At 39.9% G+C, this 23,028-nt stretch overlaps 1 protein-coding gene across 6 annotated transcripts in view; it reads left to right on the top strand.

Annotated features, from left to right (window-relative positions):
- LOC133364609 (E3 ubiquitin-protein ligase MARCHF8-like) overlaps positions 1–23,028 on the top strand; it is an 82,223-nt gene that overhangs the window by 24,145 nt on the left and 35,050 nt on the right. The window contains exon 1 of one of the 6 annotated variants that reach the window (XM_061585562.1): positions 14,165–14,219. The exons of the other annotated variants lie outside the window; for them this stretch is intronic. Within the exon in view, the coding sequence (XP_061441546.1) occupies positions 14,202–14,219 (18 nt within the window). The 5' untranslated portion in view covers positions 14,165–14,201. Of the gene's footprint in view, positions 1–14,164; positions 14,220–23,028 lie in introns of those variants that run through there. 6 annotated transcript variants of the gene reach the window in all.

Below are 23,028 nucleotides of genomic sequence, written 5' to 3'. Positions count from 1 at the left end.
TCAATAAATAAGAGAAATTTTGGAATTTGAGTAGTTAATAACAAAGACTAATAAAATATGTTGGCAAGCATAGATCAATTATTAAATAAATACAGTACAGAACAGGAACAAATAAAATGGGCTCAAAATATTGGAGAAAATATACTTTTGAATATTTGGGATAACCACTAGAAAAAAGCTCCTAGATTCTCTTTGCATATGGAAATAAGAGGAAATTGCTTCAAGATGGCAAGTATATCACCCCTGTCACGGTTCAAAACATGAATAAGAAGTATCTAGTTACTCACTGGAAACATCAGAAACAATGAGGAGAGTTTTATCACCAGTGGTGACATTGTGAGAAAATAAAGTGTTGGAAGGAAATTTAGTTTATGAAATCTTAGTTTATGAAATTCCACTCAGCTGTTTTTCTTTTGAACTATCTGGAAGGTTCAGTAAAATCAGAGCATAAAGAAATGGTCTCTGGTTGGCTGCTGTCAGATTACTTTTTGCAAAAATTTGGAGATTGACTAGTACACCATCCATGAAAGAGTAGACAGAAAAGCTTTGGGAATTCTCTGCAGTGACTAAGATGACTCAGTGTATTAGGTTGGGGTGGGGGGAACAGAGGCCTGGCAGCTTTACATTAAGATGGAAATTTTTCATTGAGTACAGTAAAAAATTAAGGTTGATAGCGGAAAGAAATTATTGGTTTATAATCTGAATTATACAGCCACAAGAGTGGCTGTATACTATAGTCAGCATGGATTTTTCGCATTCCGCAATGTTAAATTCAAAATATCCCCCATGCCATTCTGATGCTTCCCATAAGGTCATTTAAAAAAAAAACCCATACAAAACTTACAGTCCTGAAGTCAAAAACACTTGCTTAACAACCCTCTAAATTTTCATAGCAATACAGAAAACAGTCAGAGAGAAGTGAGAGTTAAAAGTGTAAAAAGAGAGAAAAAGACCCTACCCCTTTTGGACTTTTTTCTGTCAGAGTTCTCATAATTAGTTGAAATTCATTAAAAATCAGCCATATGCACAGAGTACCTGTAATCCTATTACTGACCTTGCCCCATCCTCTGACCTTCATCTTCTGCAGTTTAAAAGTTAAAAAAAAAATGCCTGCCTGATTTTTAAACAATTTTAAGAAATTTAGCATTGAACTCAATGATAGTGTCAGGCATGCTCAGTAGGAACTCTGACTCACAGCTGCTTGGCTTGCTTAATCAGGGGGCCATACCCACACCAGACCTTTATTTCACTTGAGACAGTCATGGCTTCTCCCAAAGAATCCTAGGAAATGTCATGTGGAAGTGTGGATGTGGCCAGGGACAGTTTTGGTTTAAATTTGGGTGGGAGGCTACATGTGCCTGCTGTAGAATAAAAAGTTGAGGGAAACCCCGAAAAAGAACAATACTGTTCAGAATGTTTTCCTTAGAAAAGAGAGGGGCTTCCCCTCTGCCCAGTGCTCACCCATCCAACTTCCTCCCCTCCCTGCCCCTTCCCCAGATCAGTTTCACCTATCCTAAGCGTCATTGTACAGGAGTAAATCCCACTGAACTCAAAAAGCATGCAAATGATCAAACCTGCCCTCGCCTCTGCCTCCCTCCTATCCCATCCCTCTTGCCCCTCCCCTCCCCCCTCCCCTTCCAATCCTCTCCTTCCTCCCCCTCCCCTCTGCCCTTCCCCATCCCTCCTCTCTTCCATGGTAAGCATGATTGCACAGGAGTAAATCCCACTGAACTCAAAAAGCATGCAAATGATCAAACCTGCCCTCCCCTCCTCCTCCCTTCTATCCCCTTCCCTCCTTCCTCTTCCTCCTTCCCCTCCCCTCTGCCCTCCCCCTCCACTCCTCCTCTTCCATGGTTAGTTTTACCTATCCTAAGCATGATTGCACAGAAGTAAATCCCACTGAACTCAATAATCATGCAAATTATCGAAACTGCCCTCCCCTCCTCCTCTTTCCCATCACCTCTCATTTGCCCCTCCCTTCCTTCACCCCTCCCCTTACAATTCCCTCCTTCACCCTCCCCTTACAATTTCCTCCTTCCCCTCCCCCTCCTTCAGCTCCCTTCTCCCCCACTTCCTCTTTCCCTCTACTCTCCCCTCCTCCCCCTCCTCTCCCATAGTCAGTTTTACCTCTCCTAGCCATGACTGCATGGGAGTAAATCCCACTGAACTGAATAAGCACGCAAATGATCAGACCTTCCTTTCCCCTCTCCTCTACCTTCCTCCTCCCCTCTTCCTTCCTCCTCCTCTGCTTCCCACTCCACGCCTCCCTCCCCATGGTCAGTTTTACCTATCCTAAGCGTGATTGTACAGGAGTAAATCCCACAGAACTCAATAAACATGCAAATGATCAAACCTGCCCTCCCCCTCCTGCCTGCTCCCATCCATCTCCTCCCCTCCCCATCCCCTGTGGTTAGTTTCACATATCCTAAGCATGATTGCAGGGGAGGAAATCCCACTGAGCTCAATAAGCATGCAAATGATCAATCCATTCTCAGCAAACTTGCACAGGATCCCATTTCTTACCTCCCGGATTAAAAAGCAGAGAAATTCAGTAATAGGCAAACAACCTTGCGGTTTAAGAACGTAGCTATAGTCAACAGATATTTCTATCAAACTTTTAAAAGCAGGGAAATTGGGTAGCTATAGTGAATGTACCAGGGGAGCAGCAGACCTGAACTCCTCTCTGAGATATTGGACTGCCCTACAAATTGGTCAAAATGCAAACACAATTTGGGTTGGTCTTTCACAGTCCAATCCACTTCCTGTGTAGCTTGGAAGAATTTGGTAACACGTGCCTCTGAGTATATGTTGAGTGGTGGCAACACCTGCCATCTCCAAAGATGGAGAATTACATTTTTTGTTTGTTGGTGGTGTTCTTGTGTAAATTTGTATAGATATTAGCAGCGATTGTCAACGGTCTGAGATTCGCGTGTGCACCTGGCATTGCTTTTTGAATATGTAGGATATTTTAAGATCATCGAATTGATGATAGTTAATATTGTATTAATCTATATTTGAGTAATGGGGAGCCATTGACTAGAGGCACCTGAATGAAAATCTAGAAAAGGAGGAGAGAACTTGGGGAGAGGGACCAAAGGAATTATGATAAGGTGGGGGCAGCAGTAGGGTTGCCAGGTCAGAGCCATCCAAAAACCTGAGAAAATGGGGGTGGGCCCTGGTGACGTCACGGGGCGGGCCCTGGTGACGTCACGGGGCGGGCCCTGGTGACGTCACGGGGCGGGCCCTGGTGACGTCACGGGGCGGGCCCTGGTGACGTCACGGGGCGGGCCCTGGTGACGTCACGGGGCGGGCCCTGGTGACGCCACGGGGCGGGCCCTGGTGACGCCACGGGGCGGGCCCTGGTGACGCCACGGGGCGGGCCCTGGTGACGCCACGGGGCGGGCCCTGGTGACGCCACGGGGCGGGCCCTGGTGACGCCACGGGGCGGGCCCTGGTGACGCCACGGGGCGGGCCCTGGTGACGCCACGGGGCGGGCCCTGGTGACGCCACGGGGCGGGCCCTGGTGACGCCACGGGGCGGGCCCTGGTGACGCCACGGGGCGGGCCCTGGTGACGCCACGGGGCGGGCCCTGGTGACGCCACGGGGCGGGCCCTGGTGACGCCACGGGGCGGGCCCTGGTGACGCCACGGGGCGGGCCCTGGTGACGCCACGGGGCGGGCCCTGGTGACGCCACGGGGCGGGCCCTGGTGACGCCACGGGGCGGGCCCTGGTGACGCCACGGGGCGGGCCCTGGTGACGCCACGGGGCGGGCCCTGGTGACGCCACGGGGCGGGCCCTGGTGACGCCACGGGGCGGGCCCTGGTGAGTCATTAAACATGATACATTGTATCAACCGCAGTTGCTTGTAGCATACCATTCAAAAAAAATTATCTGATCAGAGATTAAAATAGAAATCTTACCTAAAATAGGGTGTTCCTAGGTCCATCTGAAGTGACAAGGTCATTCTTTCTCACAAGCTTAGGGTGATGCAAAATGGAAATGGACTGCCTTCAAGTTGATCCCAGATAGGGTCTTCATGGTAAGCAGTATTCAGACAGAGGTGGTTTACTATTGCCTTCCTCTGAGTCTGAGAGGCAGTGACTGGCCCAAGGTCACCCAGTGAGCTTCATGGCTGTGTGGGTATTCAAACCCTGGTCTCCCAGGTCACAGTTCAACACCTTTAGGGAACATTTAATCTAGCTTACTTGCTTCTGGCAAGAAGGGTTTACGTACCCTCAGGCCAGGCCATTATTGGAAGAAAGGAGCTTAGTGTTGCAGAGATGTTAGATGGGAGCACAGATGGATGCCCCTGAAGGCAGCAACTGTAAACATGCTTATTAAAGAACTAAGCCCCATAGAACTCAATAGGACTTACTTCTGAGTAGATATGGTTGCAGCCATGTTAAACAAATTAAACCAGAACTATCACTAGAAGCTAAAATGATGAAACTGAGGTTATCATACTTTGGGCACATAATGAGAAGACGTGATTCACTAGAAAAGACAACAATGCTGGGAAAAACAGAAGGGAGTAGAAAAAGAGGAAGGCCAAACAAGAGACGGATTGATTCCGTAAAGGAAGCCGCAGACCTGAACTTACAAGATCTGAACAGGGTGGTTCATGACAGATGCTCTTGGAGGTTGCTGATTCATAGGGTCGCCAAAAGTCGTAATCGACTTGAAGGCACATAACAACGCCTTCTTGCCTGCACTATCTAAAAGTAACGTTTGTAGGGATGAGAGAGCTGTTTTATGGCACTAACTATCCCAAATAAAAGGCACAATTCAAACCATGTCTGCTGCTACATACATGCTTTAATCTGCTAGCCCATAAGAGACTCCCATGAAAGCACTATAGTCCAGGAGGCCTCCACCTTAGAAAGTGCCCCCACTACATTCCAGATCAGTTCCAGCCTTGGGAGGGGACAACTATATTAATAGGTTGCTCATTGCTATTGTTCAGTGGCAGATGCCTACACAAAAGGCATCAATGTGCCAATTTTACAGTAGCATTAAGTTACTACAAACAAATAATGCAGCAGAGTTACAACACCAGGACTGCACACTGCTGCACCCATGTTACTGCTCCCCATATTGGTGTCTCCAATAATCCCTTTAGCTGTTTAGCAGGCAGGTGGGTGTTCTCACTTGTAATCTGCATTTCAGAAGATCATTAGATCCAGAAGTGTAAGCTCCGAATCTTGCATTAAGATCCACAGACTACAAAAAAAAATCATTCATTCTATACCACGATTCAATCCACAGCCTAATCAATTTGGACAGATACTGAGATGGAAGGGGTATTTAAAAGCCTAAGTCTGTGGGAAAATTCTGCTAACGTCTGTATGCTGTAGTCCTTTAATCCAAATACTCTCTTAGTGTCATGGATATTAACTGAACTTGCTAAGCAAGTTACAGCATGAAGTCTTTTCCCCTGCAAGAATGAGATTTTGTAGGAGGGGAGAAAAAATGACAGGAATTAAGAGATTTCGAGGGGCATGAAAAAAACTGTCATCTCCTACTGTGGCCAGACTTATCTGTGCACTGATGAACACTCTTCTAGTTGACAGGGCCTTAAATGTAAAAGCTTCTCAAAGCAGCTGTGGCCTAATGAGCAGTTTTAGCAAACAGCAAGGAACCTGCTGGTTAAAATATTACGAAGAATTTTAATATGGGAAAGGCTTACAGGGAGCCATTATCTAATATCTACATTTCTTAAATTTGGTTAAGCTACTTGACTCTACCTTTCCATTTTGATTTTTGCTTTGTGAAACCCAGCGAGGTTTAAAAGCTTGCTGTTACCAAATGGAATTTCTGCCTGCCAAGGTTGAACAAATTTTAAGAATGGAGATGAGTGCATTACAAAAACAAAGTAAAGTACAAGAACCAGTCATCATCATATTAAAAAAATACAACATTATACATTAAAAGGCCTGGGAAAATAAGAAAATGTAATATTGGCTACCAAGCAAACTTATCTGGAGAGGAAGATCTATAAAGAGGGTGTCACAACTAAGAAGGCACCCTCTCTGGTCACCACTTGCTTCACCTTGTCATTTCGTAGTAATATTGTGAATTTACAGTGTAGCTTTTTAAAACTTAGAATTCTGAACCCAGGAATAGATGTTGCAGTAGGTCAGTTTGAACAGTCATTTGAGACTTCATAAACCCATGTTTTATGAACCTGGGAATGAGCATCCATTTTTTAAAAAATGTTAATCTTTATTAAGTTAAAATCAGTACAATGTCCAATTCGTTTTTACCTTCATTTATCACAGCAGGGGAACTGGCTCTGAGGCTGCCATGCCGCATGGGCGCCCTCTCGGCAGCGGTTGCTAGCCTCAGACGGTTCCCCTGCTCCGGAAAGGAGCAGCGTGGCGCCGATGGGCGGGAGCGGCCGCGATGGGGCTGAGGAGTCTGTGCGTGCGGTCGTTCTGAATCCGGTTGCGGGAAGAAGGCCGCTGGTGGAAGGAGCCGGTTTGAGGCCGGGTCGTTTGTAGGCCGTCGCGCAGAGGGAGAGGGGGGGGGGAGAGAGATTTTTCTTGAGTCTGCTATACTTAGTGAAGCTTGAGTCTCCTGTATTTAGTGAGCGGCCTGCCAGCCTCAGCCGGTTCCCCTGCTCCGGAAAGGAGCAGCGTGGCGCCGATGGGCAGGAGCGGCCGCGATGGGGCTGAGGAGTCTGTGTGTGCGGTCGTTCCGAATCCGGTTGCGGGAAGAAGGCCGCTGGTGGAAGGAGCCGGTGGTTTGAGGCCGGGTCATTTGTAGGCTGTCGCGCAGAGGGAGAGAGAGAGAGAGGGAGAGAGAGATTTGTCTTGAGTCAGCTATATTTAGTGAAGCTTGAGTCTGCTGTATTTAGTGAGCGGCCTGCCAGCCTCAGCCAGTTCCCCTGCTCCGGAAAGGACGGCCGCCTGCTTCACTAAATACAGCAGACTCAAGACAAATCTCTCTCTCTCCCCCCCCTCTCTCCCTCTGCGCGACGGCCTACAAACGACCGGCCTCAAACCGGCTCCTTCCACCAGCGCCGCGGCCTTCTTCCCCCAACCGGATTCGGAACGACCGCACGCACAGACTCCTCAGCCCCATTGCAGCCGCTCCCGCCCATCGGCACCACGCTGCTCCTTTCCGGAGTAGGGGAACCGGCTGAGGCTGGCAGGCTGCTCACTAAATACAGCAGACTCAAGCTTCACTAAATATAGCAGACTCAAGACAAATCTCTCTCCCCCCCCTCTCTCTCCCTCTGTGCGACGGCCTACAAACGACCCGGCCTCAAACCAGCTCCTTCCACCAGCGGCCTTCTTCCCCCAACCGGATTCGGAACGACCGCACGCACAGACTCCTCAGCCCCATCGTGGCCGCTCCCACCCATCGGCGCCACGTGGCTACGGCCTCCACTCACCACCCTCACTTCTGTGGCCGACGGGAGCGTCCAGGCTCTGCTGCACAGGGGGGGCAGCGGCGGTAACTCAACTCCTCCTCCTCTCTCTCTGCAGTCTCCCTCAATTACAAAGGGCGGGGCAGGAAGGCGGCCAGCCACAGCCTTCACGCATGCGTGTGTCAATCACGCATGCGTGGCTGAGTGGCACGCTCAAAAGCCGGAGATTAGCCTTTTTAAAGGAACTATGGCCGTAGGCCGGAGATGGCCCCCTTTTGCTGGAGACTCCGGCAGAAAACCGGAGACCTGGCAACCCTAGGCAGCAGAGGCCTGAGTGAAGGGGAGGAGATGAGGTAGTGGAGGGGGCCAAAAAAGCATGAAGGAAGCAAAAGGGTTATGAGAGGAGGACTTGAAAGGAAGAGAAGAGGTGGGGCAAAGCCCATAGGTAGTATGAATTGAGGCTGGCACTTGCTTGCCAGTTCAGGCATAGTCCTCTTTTTTTATAGCCATGTTTCCATAACATATTTTCACAGTTTGGTGGGCATTTTGCTAGTTATTCCTTGTTCATATTTTAAATTCTATGCATATTTATTTTGAAGTAAATTTTACGGCAAACAGTGGGATATATGCTCGGCGACAGGTTAAGTTGCCTCTTTGCTATGGCGTTTTAATATGTAACTCGTTTTAGTTTTAAATTTTGTTGTAATTGTTTTTGATTTCTTGTTTTATATATGTTTATGCTGTGTTTATTATGAGATCTGAGATGTTTTGTATTTTTATATTCTGTTGTTCACCGTCCAGAGAGCTAATGCTAGTCGGGCGGTATATAAATCTAATTAAATAAATAAATAAATAAATAAATAAATAAATTTACCCAAGTAGCAGGCTTTTATCCTGCATTTAGATCACTGACTTAAGACTTAGTAAAATAAGAAAAGCTACTTTATTTACAGAAATACATAGTAGATAGGAAAGGTATACCTAGTTCTAACTAACTAACTAAGTTGGAGGCATAATGCCCAGGTTTGGGAGTTGCCCTCATGGTTCCACAGAGAGAGAGCAGAGACAAAGGTGTCTCCTCTCTCTCGGACAGTCAAAGAAGAGAAGAGAGAAAGGGCTGAAGGAAGAGGGGCAGATAAACTTCCCTAAGCACATCAGTCTCTGACAGAGGGAAGTCAGTCAGAGCATCACAGGTAAAGATAGTGAAGCCTAGCCATTTGGAGGACCCTAACTCTATCACCCTTCTGGAACATAAACAAAAGAACAAAAGCAGGAGTTGCTTTTTCCCCACTTCCAACAGTTCTTACTTTTTAAAGTTTGAAAGAAATATCTGTTTGCTATAGGTACGTTCCTAAACCGCAAGGTTTTTTGCCTATTAGTGAATATAGGTACAATGTTCTGTATATAAATAAGTTTTTTATTCAATATTCAATAGTGGTATTTATTGTTCATGGTATAAGTGGCATTAATAATTAATATGTCTCTAACTAGATGGTGAATACAACTCCTTGCTTATATATGCATATATATCTATAAGATGTTTCATGTTATGTATAATTTAATCATTTAAAAAAAGGAAAAACAAAAGGTGCATCTAGAAAATGCATCTATGAAAACTCATGACTGCTCCTGGGCTCCTGTTGGGAGGAAGGGCAGAATATAAATCAAATAATAATAATAAAATAATAAATAAAGAAATAAATACTAAATAAATAAATGAATAAATAATGGCACAAAAAAGGCTTTAGGCTGTTAAGTTGCCACAGGATTCCAGCTTCTTCACATATGTGTTCTTTGTTCTGTAACAAGATTCCTTGGATAAGGAATTGGAATAGACATCTTGCTGACCAAAATCTACAGTTTCCCCTGCATTTTGGGTTTTGTATTTATTATTATTTATTATCTATTATTTGATTTATATCCCGCACTTCCAGCAGGAGTTTTGTAATAGAAAATGTAAATGCTGTATAATTATATTTTTATTTAAAATATGTTATTTCAGGGTGGAAAATACACAATGTAAATTAGAAAGGAAAAATGATAAAAATCCATGCCACATCACAGATTACAATTTAAAAAATATATATTTCTAGGAGAATTCTTTTTTATTTATTTTATTTTTATTTTTTATTTATTGACTTCCGATTTGTCGTAGATCAGCTATACAAATATAATATGTACGTATCAAACCTGTCTCTTAATACATTACAAACTCACTTTCCTCCATAAACTGTCTTAATTATTTTGATTAATCGTCAAATCCCATTATCATTATTTCATTTTGATCTTTTCGCAAAAAGTCCAAGAGAGGCTTCCACTCTTTGAGAAATATATCTATCGATTTTTTTTAAGTAAACATGTCAATTTGTCCATCTCTACTAAATCCATTAATTTCAATAGCCATTCTTCCATTGTAGGTACTGATTCCATCTTCCACTTTTGCGCGTACAACAATCTTGCTGCCGTAATCGTGTATAACATTATTCTTCCATACTTCTTTTCTAATTGTTTATCCATAAAGCCCAGTAAAAAAAATTCTGGCTTTGATTGAATATTTATCTTTAGGATTTTTTGTATCACCCCCCCTATCTGTGCCCAAAATACTTTCACCTGGTTACATAGCCACCACATATGATAGAATGATCCTTCTTGATGTTTATATTTCCAACAAATATTAGGGGTATTATTATACATTTTAGATAGCTTTTCTGGAGTCATATACCAACGGTACATCATTTTATAAAAATTCTCTTTAAGGTTATAACATAATGTAAATTTTCCACATATTTTCCCATTGTTCCATTTGTATATTATAACCAAAATTTTTAGCCCATTTCACCATACATTCTTTAACCTGTTCTTCCTCCATTTCCATTTTTAACAAAAATTTGTACATTTTTGCAATTATACGTTCATCATTTGTACATAAACATAATTCAAATTCAGATTTACTTGTTTCAAAACCATACATTTTCCTATCCATTTTATATGTTTCCATCAATTGTAAATATTGTTTGTTCACCGCCCTGAGAGCTATTTTGCTAAGGGCGGTATATAAATTGAAATAATAAATAAATAAATAAATAAAATAAATAAATATGCAAACCATTGCAGACTATATCCTTCTTCTATTAATTGTTCTCTCTGTTTCATTATACATTTTCCCTTTACATTTTCTAGTAATTCTTGATAGATTAACCATTTATCTTTTCCTGGCATGTCCCTTCTATGAAACGCTTCTTGACTAGAGATCCATAATGGTGTTTTAGAACAAAACCTTGTTTTATATCTATTCCATATTTTCAACAAAGGACGTCTTATAAAATGATTATTAAAATCCGCATTAGCTTTTACTTTGTATCCATGCCATCCCCACTTCAATTTATAGCCCTCCAGATCCAATAATCTTCTGTTTCTTAATAAAATCCATTCCTTTATCTAAACTAAACAACAAGCGGCAAAATAAAGTATCAGATTCGGTAATCCCAATCCTCCTCTTTCTTTAGAATCTTGTAATAGTTTAAATTTAATTCTTGGTTTTTTCCCCTGCCATACAAATTTGGAGATATCTTTTTGCCATTCTTTAAATGGTAAATCAGAGAATATTACAGGTATCGTTTGAAACAAAAACATCATTCTCGGCAATACATTCAGTTTTATCACAGATATCAGAGCTTGGAAAAGTTACTTTTTTGAACTACAACTCCCATCAGCCCCAGCTAGCATGGCCACTGGATTGGGCTGATGGGCGTTGCAGTTCAAAAAAGTAACTTTTCCAAGCTCTGGATATTCTACCCATTAGTGACAACTGTAATTTGCCCCATCTTAACATATCTTTCTTGACCTCTGCCCATAATTTTTCATAATTATTATAAAACAACTTTGAGTTTTTATTTGTCAAAAAAATACCTAAATATTTCACCCTTTTCTCTATTGTAAATCCTGTCTTATCAATTAACTCTTTTTGTTCTTGCATAGATAGATTTTTCACCAACATCTTTGTTTTTTGATTGTTAATTTTAAAGCCCGCTAGCGGTCCAAACTCTTTTAATTTATCCATCAATACATTGATTCCTTCCACTGGGTTTTCTAATACAAGCATCAAATCATCAGCAAATGCTCTCAATTTATATACTTCTTTTTTTTCCTTTAAGCCCGAAATCCTTTCATCTTTCCTTATATCTCTAAGCAACACTTCTAAAACCAAGATAAACAAAAGGGGAGATAGCGGACATCCCTGTCTTGTACCCTTTTGTATTTCACATGATTCCGTTAAGTCCCCATTAATAATTATCTGTGCCTTCTGAGATGTATAAATCGACTTAATCCATTTAATAAAGTTTTATCCAAAATCCATTTGTTCCAGGACCTTAAACATAAATTTCCAATTCAAATTGTCAAACGCTTTCTCCGTGTCCAAAAAAATCAAAGCAGCTTTTTTGTCATTTCGTTGTTCTAGATATTCCAATACATTCAGAACATTTCTAATATTATCACGTATTTGTCTTTTGGGCAAGAAGCCTGATTGGTCTTCCTGAATAAATTGTTGCAATACTATTTTCATTCTTTCTGCCAAAATTTTTGTAAATAATTTATAATCATTATTCAATAAAGATATCGGTCTGTAATTTTTTGTTATAGTTAAGTCCTGTTTCTCTTTAGGTATTAATGTTATATTAGCATTTTTCCAACTCTCAGGTATTTTCCCCTCATTCAGAATCGAATTCATTATATACTGTAGGGGTAATAAAAGCTCCTCCTCTAAACATTTATAATACCCTGCTGATAATCCATCAGGTCCTGGTGACTTTCCTAATTTAACTTTACTTATGGCTTCAGATAACTCTCTTAACGTAATAGGACCATTGAATGAATGAATGAAGTTTATTGTGGTCACATGACCAGCATATCCAAGAGCATTTTACAATTAATATAAAAATATAAAATCTTAATTTACAAATTCCATCATTCAGTATAAAAAAGACATCCCCCCTTTAATATTCAGCAACATCTCATATAATCAATTAAACTTGACTTTAGGTCAAAGGGACCACTAAATGATTGTCTGTGATAAATGTTCTAGGGTTATCTTAATTCCTTTTTATTTAAAAAAAATTAGTAGTGAGTGTTAATTTTAGATCTTCTCTCTGATATAGCTGCTAGAGTAAATTTTGCTACTGCTAATGTTGTCTCGTCGTTATAATCTAATAAATAATTCAATTGGGCGGATTCAGATTTTAGAGCATATGGTGCTAAGAGTGGAAAGATTAGTTGTAGTCTCTTTTGGTCGTAAAAAGGGCACCTTAAGAGCACATGGGCATTCGATTCCACCTCCCTTTTTCCACAGGGGCAGAGTCGTTCTGCATATGGTGTTTTGTTGTATCGGCCCTCAAGTAGGGCAGAGGGAAGAATATTCAATCTAACTAAAGTAAAAGCTTTCCTATATTTAGCCGTACACAGGTTTGATAAATATGACATTGGTATAAAAAAGTTTACATTATGTCTGTATCTTTTTGCTTGTGCAATATGATGTTGATGATCAATATCTCTTAATCGTTGTTTTACATTTAAGCGGGCAGATTCTATTCCCATCTGCTTAATAGATTGCATGGAGAAACCTAGATATTGTAATTTATTTTGAATTAAAATATTCCAAGTTGATTTAAAATTGTCATTAAGGATGAGTGGAGCTAATCCTTGTGGTTCTAGAGCCAGTTTTAACCAATAATTAATTCTCAGTGTCCAAATAATTGACTCCATTGATTGTAGACCTGTTTCAAGTCGGATTGCGCAATTTGGGACACAGGATGGTATTGCCATACTTGTCCGTATGAAAGAGGTCATAACAGCTTCTTGGTCATTAAATTTATCCTCTGTTGTTACTTGCATGCCATAGGTTAGTTGAGGGATAATTTTCGCTTTGAACACTTTAATGGCAGGAGCAATCAGTTGTCCTCCATTAGAGTAATAGAAAGATATCAGCGATTTTGATGTTTTTCTTGCATTCAGCAATATCGATTTTATATGATGGCGATGGCTACCTGAAGATTGGAAGGTAAAGCCTAAATATTTAAATGATTTAACCTGCTCTATTGGCTTACCATCTAATAGCCACTGATGTTTCAATCTTTTTTTACTAAATACCATTACCTTGGTTTTTTGATAATTTATCTCTAAGACCTCAGTATGGCAGTATTGGGCTAATCCTCCTAATAACCTCTTTAATCCAACCGATGTTCTTCATAACAGAGCCAGATCATCTGCATATAAAAGGGTGTTTCTAGGGGTATTGGCCAGCATTGGCGAATGGATAGCATAGAGCTAGGTTCTTTATAACATCATTAATGTATAGGTTAAATAACAAGGGCGATAAAATACATCCTTGTCTCACCCCTTTAGTAGTTAATATGGGGTTAGTTAGATGACCTTGGGTGTTACATCTAACTTGGAGCGTTGTGTTTCTATATAGGCCTTGCATCAATGATATTAAACGTCTATCCAATCCTAGGTTATTTATTGTATTTATATATTGTCCTTGCTTTTACCTTTTATGTACACCGCCCAGAGAGCCTTCGGGCTTCGGGCGGTATATAAATTAAATTAAATAAATAAAATAAATAAAATAGGTTGTATAACTTAGACCACAGCCGAGCTCTAGATATCGAGTCAAATGCAGCTTTCAGATCTATATATGCTACATAAAGAAAACCTCCCTTCCTCTGTGCATATTTAGAAATAATATGTTGCAATACTAATATATGATCTATTACAGATCTTTTTGGGCGAAAACCTGCCTGTTCTGGGGCCAATAAATCTACCTGCTCTAACCATGCAATTAATTTGTTATGTAAGTGAGCCGCATATATTTTGCTTATTACATTTAAAAGACTTATTGGTCTATAATTTGTTGGATCTGACCTAGAGCCTTTTTTAAAAATGGGGATAACCGTTGCCATTCCCCAGTCTTCCGGAATGGTCATAGTAGAGTCAATGTGTGAGAATAATGCTGCCAACACCGGTGCCCACCAGTTAGCATTTGCTTTAAATTTGCTTCTTGAGAGCCTGACAACCTATACAATTGGTAAGTTTCCCTTAATTGTTTTTTGATCTTAATACAATCCTGATCAAACCATGATTTTGATTTCTGTAATCCCTCTTTCGGAGTTTTGTTGGAATACTCATATAGTGTCGATTGTAAAAGCATAATTAATTTCTGAAATTTATTCAAAGAATCTGCTGAATAGGGATAGGTTGATATAACTTGTTTTAGAGACTTGACCTCTGGTGTTATATAAACTCTAATAGGACCATTAACAACTTGTCTCTGAAAGTCTTTAATTTTAGGCAAATTCTGTTTAAATAAATACTCATCTATCTTTTCAGAGGGAATTTCTTGGCATTTATACAAAGTCGAATAATATTGATGAAAAACCTTTTGAATTTTTACATTATCTGTCAACATCTTATCTCCTTCTTGTATCTTTAAAATAAGATTTTTTTTCTTTTCTTAATTTATATGCCAACCACTCCCCTGGTTTGTTTGCAAATTCAAAATTCCTTTGTTTGGCAAAAGTTATTTTTTTTCCAATTTCTCCAACTGTCAGCATTGATACTTGATTCTGTAACATTTTAATTTGACTCACAATCGAAACTTTAGTTGGATGTTTTTTCAATTCTTCCTCTTTTCTTTTTATTTCGTCCAAAATTAATTGCATTTTCTGTTGTTTCTTCTTTTTTATTTCAGAATTAAATTGAATAAAATAACCTCTCATAAATGCTTTACTTGTGTCCCAAACAATAACTTCATCTGTTCCTTTATTTAAATTATGTTCAAAAAACTATTTTAATTTCTTCTTACATTTTTGTACTACTTTATCATTCTGTAGTAAAGACTCATTTAATCTCCATCTAAACCCAAGGTTCTTCTTTTTAAAAGTTAATATCACAGGGTTATGATCAGAAAAAGTTTTTGGTAATACATCCATCTTGGAAATATCTTTCACTAAGTTTTTGGACATCCAAATCATATCAATCCTCAAGAAGGCTTTATGTCTTTCTGAAAAATAGGTATATTCCTTTGCATTATCATTTATATATCTCCAAGTATCTACCAATTCTAAATTGTCCATTAACTCAAAACATATCTTCGGAAGTTTCCCCTGTGTCTCTCTAATTTTTTTCTCAGAGAGTCTGTCAATTTGTGGTGAAATTACCCCATTCCAATCTCCCATAACACACCAATAATCATATGAGAAGTCTAACAATTTTTCCATAAGTCCCCTATAAAACTTCTCTTTACTTTCATTTGGGGCGTAAATACCCACTATCAACGATTTTATACCCTGTAAAATAATTTCGACCCCCACAAATCTACCACTATCATCCGATAATACTAATTTAGGAGACAATTGTGGATTAATATAAAGAACAACTCCATTTACTTTTTCCAATCCAGCCGAGATAAACTCCCCTAAGTTTTTACAAATCAAATATTTAGAGTCCTTCTTCTTAATGTGGGTTTCTTGTAAACAAATTATATCCAATTTTAATTTTTTCAAATCAAATCGTTATTTACAGTCGATAGACCCATAGGAGAGGGTGATACAAAAGAAAGATAGTACATAATGATGAGCATATAATATAACTTTAGGAAGGCTGTTGTTAACAGAATTTGAAGATTAGTGCTGGGAGAGGCCCTTACGTTTCTGTTGGATTGCATAAACATATTTAGCAACTTGCATGGTGTTTTGTTTATCAGTACCAGATAGTAGGTATGCAACTGATGCTTCTGGAGACTTATGGGAAATTTTTAGCAGTAGATCTTTGAGATATTTGGATCGAAGTTGTGAATACAGGGGACAAGCAAAAAGACTATGGGAGAGAGTTTCTATATCTATACCACAAGGGCATATGCGTTGTTCATATGAGATCCCCTTGAACCTCCCTTCGAGAATCGCTGAGTATAGAACATTGAATCTTGCTTTTGAAAACGCTTGTCGAAATTTGGGGATTGTGAGGTGATCTAAGTATATACTTAATTTTTCAGGGGGGAGATTCAAATTCAGATATAGTGGAGAACATCTTTTAGACGCTTGGGTAAATGTTATCTGATAATCGATGTCCTTGATTCTTGAGCGGATTATTGTTAATGCATCTTTAGGAGGTTGAGATCTTAAATTCTCTTTTGAGAGGCCTATATGGCATAATTTCGATTCCAGTTTGGAATTCCATTTGGAATGGCAATTGTCATTCCAGAGTAGAGTTATTAGATTGGGCGTGGATTCGGATGCAATTCTAACCCAGTAGTTAACGGTTGTCAGCCAAGCCTGACATTCCATTGATAGAAAACCGCATTCCAATCTGAGAGCCGCCGAGGGCACGCATCTGGGAACTCCTAATAAACGTCTTAAGAAGGAAGATAGAATTACTTCAATTGAGGGGTCCCAGGAGTGAATCCAAATTGGGGCTCCGTATAGAATTTGTGGGATAATTTTACTTTTAAATATTTGCAAAATCGCAGGGATAAATTGTCCTCCTTTATAATAGAAAAATCGAATCAAACTATTTAGGGAATACTTTATTTGCCTTAAGGTTGTTTTTATATGGAAAGCCCAATTCTTTGAGGAATGGAAATTTATTCCAAGATATTTGTAATGTGAGACTTGTTCTATAGAATGATTATTTACAATCCAAAGTGGAGTACTTATTCGCTTGGAGAAAACCATAATTTTTGTTTTGTCAAAGTTGATTTTCAGATGATTCACTGCACAGTACGACATAAAAGCCTTTAAAGTGCGTTTTAAACCTACTTTTGACAATGAAAGGAGCACGGCATCGTCAGCATAAAGTAAGAGGGGACATGGCACATCTGCTAGCTTAGGGGAATGAAAATCGCGGGAAAGGCAGCTTTCGTTCAGATCATTTAGGAACAGGTTAAAAAGGAACGGCGCGAGTATGCAACCTTGTCTGACCCCTTTTTCAGTGGGAATAGAATTTGATAGCCCTCCCTCTTTTCCACAACGGATACGCAAGGAAGTTTGTTGGTGAAGCTGGAAAATCAGAAACAAAAGTCTTTTATCAATTGAAGAGGTGGATAATTTTGCCCAAAGAATATCGCGGGGGATTGAATCAAATGCCGCCTTTAAGTCTATAAAGGCAACAAATAGTCCATTTCCCTTTTGTTTACTATATTTTTCAGCTAGGTGTTGTAGAATCAAGCAGTGGTCCAGGCTCGAAGAGCCTTTTCTGAATCCTACTTGTTCCTTGCCAAGTATATTTTGTTCATTCATCCATTGCTGGAGCTTTTCTTTCAGATATGACGCGTAGAGCTTGGCTATTACTGGTAGGAGGCTTATTGGTCGATAGTTAGATGGATCCTCTCTATCGCCTTTTTTAAAAATAGGGATAACAATAGCCTCCTGCCATGAGTGCTTCAGAGTGGTCCAAGTTTGAGTGACAAGGAATTTTCCTGTTCTTCGTAGGCACTTGGTTGGAAGGTGCTGGAGCCTTTTGAGAGTCCAGTATTTTAAAAAGTAGTTTATAATTCAGCTTGTTTGAGTTAGCCTTTTTGGGGTTCTTAATATTTTTTGGTTTCTTAGTTTGATTTGATTTTGTTGGATTTTTTATGGTTTCATTCTTCTGGGTTTGTGATCCTATAGAGGTGACAGAAGTAATTTGATTGTTTTTTGGTAAGGAAGTCAATGAGCAAAACGACTGCACTAGTGTGGTAAGTAATTGATTTGTTTCAGAGATAAATGTTTTCACAAGCTTCAATTCATCTAGTAGAGCTGAGTGCTCTGTCTGTGTTGTAATCCGTGCTGGAGAAGGCTGTTCCTTTCTCAATTCACTAGGGGGGGTTATCAGCCCATTAGTCAAACTTAAGGAGTCAATTGTTAGGAAAGAAGATGGAGTCGTTGAATTGTATAGGATTGACGCATTATTAAAACCAGCTTCTTGTAGCTCGTCTGCCAAAGATTTACCCATAGATGATTTCATGAAAGAATTATCCGTGTAAAGGTGTTGCAGAGTCCAATCATGTGCTACAATTTGCTCGATGTTTGCTTGTGGCTTTAAGGATAGCTGCGTGAGTTCGGGGGATGAACCTTGTAAAGGCAGGAAGAAGTTTGTAATTTTGGATTGTCGTAAACTTGGTGTTATAGTATCCATTGAGTAAGCTTCCAGGGGGTAAAAGAGGCTTCTGCTTAGGCTGTTATAAGAGCATAAAGTGTAGGTTAATGAAATATATAGAGCTTGCCAGAGTTGGAGGAGGCAATTTTGGTGGCTAGGTTCTTGTATGTTGGGGTCTACAAAGTTGCTTCGTTCTGTTCAAGTGGCTGTATAAATCACACTAATTAGAGATTATAAGACTAAGAGGTTAATAGGCTGTCAAAGCTTGAGAGTTTTAAAGTTCTTTGAAGGTTTTTAAGATTTATAATTCCACGGAGTGAGAGGAGCCATAAAACAAGGATTAACTGCAGTAAAACGGGGTTGTTAACGATCAGATGTTCCTTGTAGACTAAGGAAAAGTTTAGCCAAAGTAAGATAAAATCTGCCCAAGTAAAAATTATGTAAAAATAAATTAAAAGAGAAACAAACCGGAGCTGAGAAGATAGCAATTAACCGGAAGAAGGTCAAACCGGAACTCCAATTTTAATTTTTTCAAATAGTGAAACACTTTCTTTCTCTTCTGAGGAGTATTAGCTCCATTTATATTCCAGGATAAATATTTATAATCCATCTTTAAGCATGTAGTTTAGAAAAATCTGTGCCTATTGCTCCCAGTGAACCTTCATCTTCTTTCCCTTCTTCTACATAGTCTTGTTGACCCTGCTTCACATGGGTTATTTCCATACCTTTAATTTTATCTTCCTCCATATCTTTGAAAGCCTTTTTCATAAATTCTCTTGCTTTCTGCACCGTATTCAATCGATACTTCTGTTGTTTAAATGTAAAGATTACTCCTTCTGGTACATCCCATCTAAATTGAATTTTACATTGTTTAAGTTTTTCTATAAAGAAGGCATATTCTTTTCTCTTACGTAGAAGTCTAATAGGGATTTCTTTCATCACAAAAACTTCCTTGTCATCAATTTTAAATGGAGTACTAAAATGTTGTTGTAGAACCATATCTCTAGTCCTCTTCTTTACAAAATGAACAAGCACATCTCTTGGGACTTTTTTCACTGTAGCATATCTTGAATTAATTCTATAACCTTTATCTATCTCAAATTCCATCAGATCTTCATTCCAGTCCAAAAAATTTACCAAGGCATTAACCACTTTATCTCTAATATTTTCACCTATTTCCTCAGGAATTGCTCTAAATCTCAAGCAATATTCCTTATCTCTAAGTTCCATCACTGCCGTATAGTCCAACTCTTTTTCTGATTCCACATTTAGTATATCTGTTTTATTTTCTAAGGTTTGCATCTTTCCTTTAACTTTTTTTACATCCTCTGTTACTTGTCCAATTGTATCTTTAATCTCATCCATCTCTTTTCTCATATAATCCTTTATATCTTCCAGTTCCTGTTTCATTTTACCAAACTCAGCTTTTATTTCTTGTCTGTCTTGTTTCATTTCTTGTCTCAAATCATTACTCATTATCTTGATCTCATCCATTATTTTCTGCAACATGTCTGAGGAAGAAACCCCTTCCTGTATATCAGTTGATCCTCTTCGCTCCAAAGCCTTGGACTTCCTGGATGCCATCTTAAATGCAAACTGAGGTTTCTAGATTTCGAATCGTAACCACTATTCCACAGCCAAAAAGGCAATCAATTTCTTTTTTTTCCAGCAACAGGAGGGTTAATGTTCCAAGCCCATTAACATCACTTATCTCCTGCATATCCAATAATGCAATGCGAATCCATTTCACAGCGTCAGAACAAATAGTAACCTATACGAGAAGCAGATTCCTCCAAGGAAAGTAGTCCAGAGAAAATAGTCCCAAACCTAATTAGATCCAATTCTTCTCAACAGATACGTTACCCCTCATCTGTTTGTATCTTTATAATGTCCAAAAACAAAACAGCTCTTTGCAATAAGAAGAAATAAATTAAGTCGTTTAGATTTTCTTTCTCTCCTCTACCTCCTTAGTTCTTTATATAAAGGAGAAAATTATCACTCTCCCAGGGTTTATTATTGCTGAATCTTAAACAAACCTCTTTTACTGTAATAGTTTAAACCAAATGATAAGATTAGACAGAAGAATGCTCGCCCATTAAAATCCGTTGTATTAAACGTCTCGCTTAATCAGTTGAGCTTGTTTGAAGTCCTGACTCCGTCCGCAGCTGTTGGCTGTGCCTTCTTTCACAGGAATTCCTAATGAATTCCAGCCACCAACAACTCAACGAAGCTCTGTGGATAAACTCTTCGTTTCTCCCTTGCCTGGAAGAAATAATTTGCACCAGTCAGGTCCTCTAGACTGGTTTTAAAACTGAAAAAGCTTCCTCTGAGACGGAGCTCATCTCAGAGGCAACCACAGGCAGAGCAATCCTTCTGGGAAGTCCTAGGAGAATTCTATATAAAAATCATTTCTTTATTAATGATCATTAACCAGCACCAACCTGGTTCTTTCACGATGCTTTGGATTACAACTCCCATCATCACCTAGATAAATGCCTGAATTAAGTCTGACTAAACAGTATCTGTTTTAAATACACACACACGTGCGCACACACATGCATGTATATTGCTGGCCCTGCACCTGACTCTAAGCTGCAATCACAGCCTCGCTCAAATTTTCAAAGAACCTGTGTTAAAATTCTTAGAAAGTAAGGTACAAAAAGTTTGGCTGTCTGGACATCTTACAAAAGTTGTGGCATTAGTAAAACTGCAAGTTTTATGAGCAACAACTGAAGTGTTCAAGGGGTGGTAGCCCCCTCCAGCCCCTTTCAAGAGCCAATAATTGCATGACAAGGCATTTGGTTGAGAAAACTACATCTGTTTGGGAACAGTGTACACGTATCCACACTGTTCAGTCTGACTTACTTTATTGGGACTTACCCCCTTTTCTGATTCCTCTAAAAATGGGTAATAGAGACAGTGATGACTCAGTATTTTTATATTATCTTTAACTGTAAGATCCCACTTTTATATTACCACAGACAGGATTAGTCACCATGCACTGCACACACCCAGTCCAGCACAACAGGGTGGCAGAGCAGTCCAATCTCCACTGTGACTAATATACAAACTTTATATATTGAAGGCACCTGCTTTCCTTACAGAATACAAATCCTCCCTGTTGGAGATGTACAGAGCAACGGGAACACGGCCACATCCACAGTCCTGCTGTGCATAGCAGCCATGCCAGAAAGTGGGAGGGCAAGAAGATTGCTGTGCCCATCCTGGAGCTGGCACAGTGTTCTGACTCTGAAACCAGATCAGGGTCCAACAGATTTCAGGCCAGCTTAGCCCCTCCCACTCCCCATCCCCAGAATGTCCAGGGTGTTCTGCTGGCTGCCAACGGTGAGCATTCCACTAGCAGCACTTTCAACCACCCACACATTTGGCAGATAGAAAGGGACATGACATGAGGGAGTGACATGGCACTGTTGGTGGTGGTGGCTGGTGGGAGGCCAGCTTAGCCAGCACAGCAGGCTGAAGGGACTCCTCTCAGTCTACCACATGCCCCCAGTCCAGCATTTCACATTTGAGTTCTTTGAGAACTCTCAGGTGGATGCCATCTGGACCTGATGATTTGTCAGTTTTTATTTTGTCTAATAGATCTAGAACTTAGTCTTTGGTCACCACACTATCTACCTCAGTTTCTCAGACTTCCTTCCTGCAAATGTTAGTTCAGGTACAGAGAGATGCCCTATATCTTCTGCTGTAAGGACAGAGGCAAAGATCTCATTCGAGTTCTTGGCAATCTCCTTATCTTCCTTTGACATACTTTTATCTCCCTTGTCATCCAAGGGTCCAACAGCCTCCATAGACAGTCTCCTGCTACTACTGTACTTTCAGATTTGCTGGTGGTCTTTATTGTTTTTAGCAATATTGTTTTTAGCAATGTTTCAGTTGCTGGTGTTCTTTATTGTTTTTAGCAATGTGTTCCTTGAATTCTTTTTTTAACATCTCTTATTATTTGGTTGCATTTCTTACACCAAAGTTTATGTTCTTTTTTGTTTTCCTCATTTGGACAAGGCTTCCATTTTTTGAAGAAGCCTTCTTACCTCTAATAGCATATTTGATTCTGCTCATTAACCACACTGGGATCCTCTTGTCCCTAGTGGTTTCTTTCCTGAGCTGCAATATACACTCCAGTTGAGCTTCTAAACAACTCGCAAGCATTTTGGAGTGATTTGTCCCTCTTACTTTGCCTTTCAACTTCCTTAAAACTAATCCCCTCACTTTTTGGAAGTTTCCTGTTTTCAAATCAGATGTGATCGTGTTGGTTTTTCTTGGCAATTGGTCATTTACATTGTATGTTTAATTTTAAAGCAGTGTGGCCACTACACTATCAATTGGTTCAACAACATATCTTGCTGTCATCAGGGCCGGTGCTGGCATGTTTGGCGCCCCACTGCAAATTATAAATTGGCGCCCTTACCTTTTATAATTGAACTGCTAATATCGAAAATCAAAGTACAGCTAAAGAAGAACAAAGCAATCATAATGCCAAAATACAGTTTAAATAATATCACAGAAGA

The sequence above is a fragment of the Rhineura floridana genome, chromosome 1 (assembly GCF_030035675.1).
Source record: "Rhineura floridana isolate rRhiFlo1 chromosome 1, rRhiFlo1.hap2, whole genome shotgun sequence".
Lineage (NCBI taxonomy): Eukaryota > Metazoa > Chordata > Lepidosauria > Squamata > Rhineuridae > Rhineura > Rhineura floridana.
Note: the sequence above shows the minus strand (reverse complement) of the source record. Positions and strands in the feature narration are given on the sequence as shown.